The sequence below is a fragment of the Triticum aestivum genome, unplaced genomic scaffold, assembly GCF_018294505.1.
Source record: "Triticum aestivum cultivar Chinese Spring unplaced genomic scaffold, IWGSC CS RefSeq v2.1 scaffold283969, whole genome shotgun sequence".
NCBI classification, from domain to species: Eukaryota; Viridiplantae; Streptophyta; class Magnoliopsida; order Poales; family Poaceae; genus Triticum; species Triticum aestivum.
The window spans coordinates 66-3,535 of record NW_025236785.1 but is presented as its reverse complement, the minus strand read 5'-3'; the positions used below and the strand labels follow the sequence as shown (position 1 = coordinate 3,535).

Genomic DNA, 3,470 nt, shown 5'->3' with positions numbered 1-3,470 from the left:
TAGGCTTGTCTAAAGGTAATGTTATATACTTTCAACAAGTTTACGGAAACATATATTAACATATACACCACCAAATCAATATCATTGGATTCATCATTGCATATATTTTCACATCATATAAATTTGTTACTGTAAATTTTCATATTTTTTCGTACAAACTTGGTCAAACTTTATAAAGTCTGACTTCAGCCAAAGCTAGTATATGAAGTAAATAAAAACAGAGGAGTACTTTAGAGTGCTTCAGTGAGCCCTACTTTGTGTCCGGACACTCTTATGCGTCCAAACGGACCCCTACTTTGGGTCTGATGCATTCGGAAGTCCGGAAGGCAGAGTAGGGGAGTTTAGACGTCGGCCATGTTCAACACAAAAGAACTCGGTGGCACACAGCTGATTATGTACAGCTGATTATGTGGACAGTTTCTCAGAATCTGAATACGAAAACTGGTAAGCTGAAAATAACTGGCCCATTATATCCCGCACACACGAGGACTTAAGGTATATTTGGTTGGTGCCCAAATTTGCCCTACCTAATTATTATTTTTTGCATCCTATGATACTTTAACTTTCACTTGGTTGCAAAATCTTGGAATCTCTAGCCAATTTTTTGGATAGCCAATGGTTGGCAAAATAAAATACCTAGGGCATGCTATGGCATGAAACAAACACACCCATATATAATGTGCAGCACAATATTACTGCTTCACATTCCCATGCACTTTGGGCCCAAACGTCACAATGGTAGATCGTCCCATAACTGTCAATGTATGAGATACACATCCAACCACCAACTAGTCTAAGCACTGGAGTATTTCAAACCAAACCTAAGTTTGTATGTTACATGATGACAAGATACACGCATACCCTGCAACGGCAGGGAAACCTCGCAGGGCACGGCATGGCGCTGCGCCCGATACATCGTGCCAGCACTATCACAGCCACACTATCATGCTATGCTATCATCAGTCAGAAACGTATGAGCAAATGCTACATTGTACTCTACACAATTAAGGAGCTGGTATCGTCGCACAGAAGCAGGCAGATGACGATGGTTCCCAAATTATTCAGGCCAGCTTCTGGGAGCTGATGATTGCTCCCCGCTCTCGCGCAAGCTTGACTGCTTCAAGTCTCTCAGCGCTGCTGCAACGAGCTAACCAAACAACCATTAGTTTAGTTTGCAAAATGAACGATTCATGAGAAAGACAGAGTTAGGCATCAACTGGAAAACAAGTCCGTCTGACTAAAGCACACCGTACACGTTGACCGAGCAAGAAAATTGGACAAATAAACACTAGCAGGTGGCTGCTAATTCCACACAAACACACACACAAAAAGTACTCCCTCCGTCCAAAATTAACTGTCGCTGAAACGAGTAGATACACCCATTTCAGCAACAGTTAATTCCGGACGGAGGTTGTACTTCTTTACATATCTGACGCTTCATAGGCGAACTGCATCATCAAAATAACACACAGCAATAACTTACCATAGACATCTCTAATTGAGTCTTCCCCAGTAATTCCAGCATTCAAACTATGTATGTACTAGGCATTCATAGTCTATAGTCATCTCCAAGTCGGTGTAAATTAACAGCAATAACTTACTATAGAAATCTCTAGTTTAGGTTCATAAGTAACCATGATTAACATTGGTGAAATTTAACAGCAATATAGTTACTGGGGATAGACAGCTAAATTTACTCACTGCCCCGGTTTATACTTCATAGTTATCTTGGTGGTACGAAATTCAGCTTCAGAATGAAAAATGAGCACTCACCCTGTGGGGAGCTCCACCCTGTAGTCTGGGACTTCTCCGAGGCTCGGCGTTCTGGTGTTGCAAAAACAATGGACTGTTCTGGGCAACAGGAGAAGGGTTATGGTTTTGCGAGTACGATGGACCGTTCTGGACATTGGGCGATGGGTTCTGATTATGAGAATAGGATGGACTGTTGTGGACAGTGGAAGATTGATTCTGATAATGGAAATGGGATGGATTGCTGTGGACATTGGACGATTGATTCTGGTCATGGAAATAGAATGGAGTGCTCTGGATATTGGACGATTGACTCTGGTTCCGCGAATAGGATGGACTGCTCTGAGCCATATACCGAGGATTCTGAGTTGGCGAATAGGATGGACTGCTCTGAACCATATACTGAGAATTCCGAGTTTGCGAGTAGGATGGACTGCTCTGAGCAATATACTGAGGATTCCGAGTTTGCGAGTATGATGGACTGTTCTGGACAACAGGCGATGGATTCTGGATTACCAAATGCAATGGACTGTTGTGGACAACAGGCGATGGATCCTGGTTTTGCAGATGCGATTGACTGTTCTGGACAACAGACGGCAGAGCCCCACTCCCTGAACTGCCATCGGCATGATTCTCCCTCGATTTCCCTCGAGTTTGAATCTCACTGCTAGTGGCAGCAGTACTACCCTTCCTCGAATACTGAGTCGCGGCAGCTCTAGCCCCGGCTATCGCTGCAGAAACACTCTCAGTCTTGACCAGGGCAGACTTTGAAGAGTCGAAATTGAGAGATCCCGGCTTGAGAGACAAGGGGTTTCTGGGATCTGGAAGCGGGAACTTGACCGGCAGTGGACCTTGAACAGGCGAAAGACCCACTGTAGTAAATTTATCAGAGCTTAATATGAAAAAGGTTTCAACATTTTATCACATTCTGACTTTTCTAGGTTTCAACTTCGACTCTAAAGACATCGACGGCATGAACGATGATGTAGGAGACGAACAGGAACTAGCGCCCACAGGGCGCCGGACAACCACTTCATCACATGACATATACATGGTGGATACACCCAAAGAGGGCAATGACGAAGAGACAGCAGAGGATGCCCCCTCCAAGCAACCCAAGCATTGACATCAGCGGTGCCGCTCTAAGTCCCGCCATAGCAAAAACAGCGATAACATCGCAAGAGGAAATAACAGTCCAGTCGACTCTAGAAGAAACGATGACCGCATCGCCCCGGTGGCAGAGCACGATGAAAATGCAAACGGCGAACATAGTGCGGATCCGGCATCCGAACACAGCGACGCCAAGGATAAACCTCATCAAACCCCGTCTGGGGAGGAAAATAGTCCGGACGAAGATGCACACATCATCCCGGAAAACGCACTTGGAGCAAGAGAACCTCCGCAGAAGGCTTATTGCCACGGCGAGGAGTCTGAAGAAGCAGAAACAAAGGCTTAAGGCCGCACAAGATACGCTCAACAGCAGGTGGAACAAAGTGCTCATCAACGAAACAAAGTATGGTGGAAGTTACCACACAAATAGCTATCCAAAACGCAAGCTATTACCTGAATTCGACGGTGAGGCCTTAGAACCCACGAAACCAAAAAATGATACGGCCAACCGGCCGGATCCACCACCTTGTGACCACGATAGAGCGGCTAACAAAGTCACACATAAGTCAACACACGATCTACGTGAGAACTTGCGCCAAAAATCAGGTACG

At 45.2% G+C, this 3,470-nt stretch overlaps 1 protein-coding gene across 1 annotated transcript; it reads right to left on the bottom strand.

The window, feature by feature from the left end:
- Positions 1-654: 654 nt before the first annotated feature.
- Positions 655-2,621, bottom strand: LOC123176469 (uncharacterized protein C2orf16; the record flags this gene model as incomplete). The annotated part of the gene is made up of 2 exons (XM_044590663.1): positions 655-1,147; positions 1,774-2,621. Coding segments are annotated over 2 exons (938 nt in total), but the record flags the coding sequence as incomplete, so codon positions are not given.
- Between the last annotated feature and the right edge of the window lie 849 nt (positions 2,622-3,470).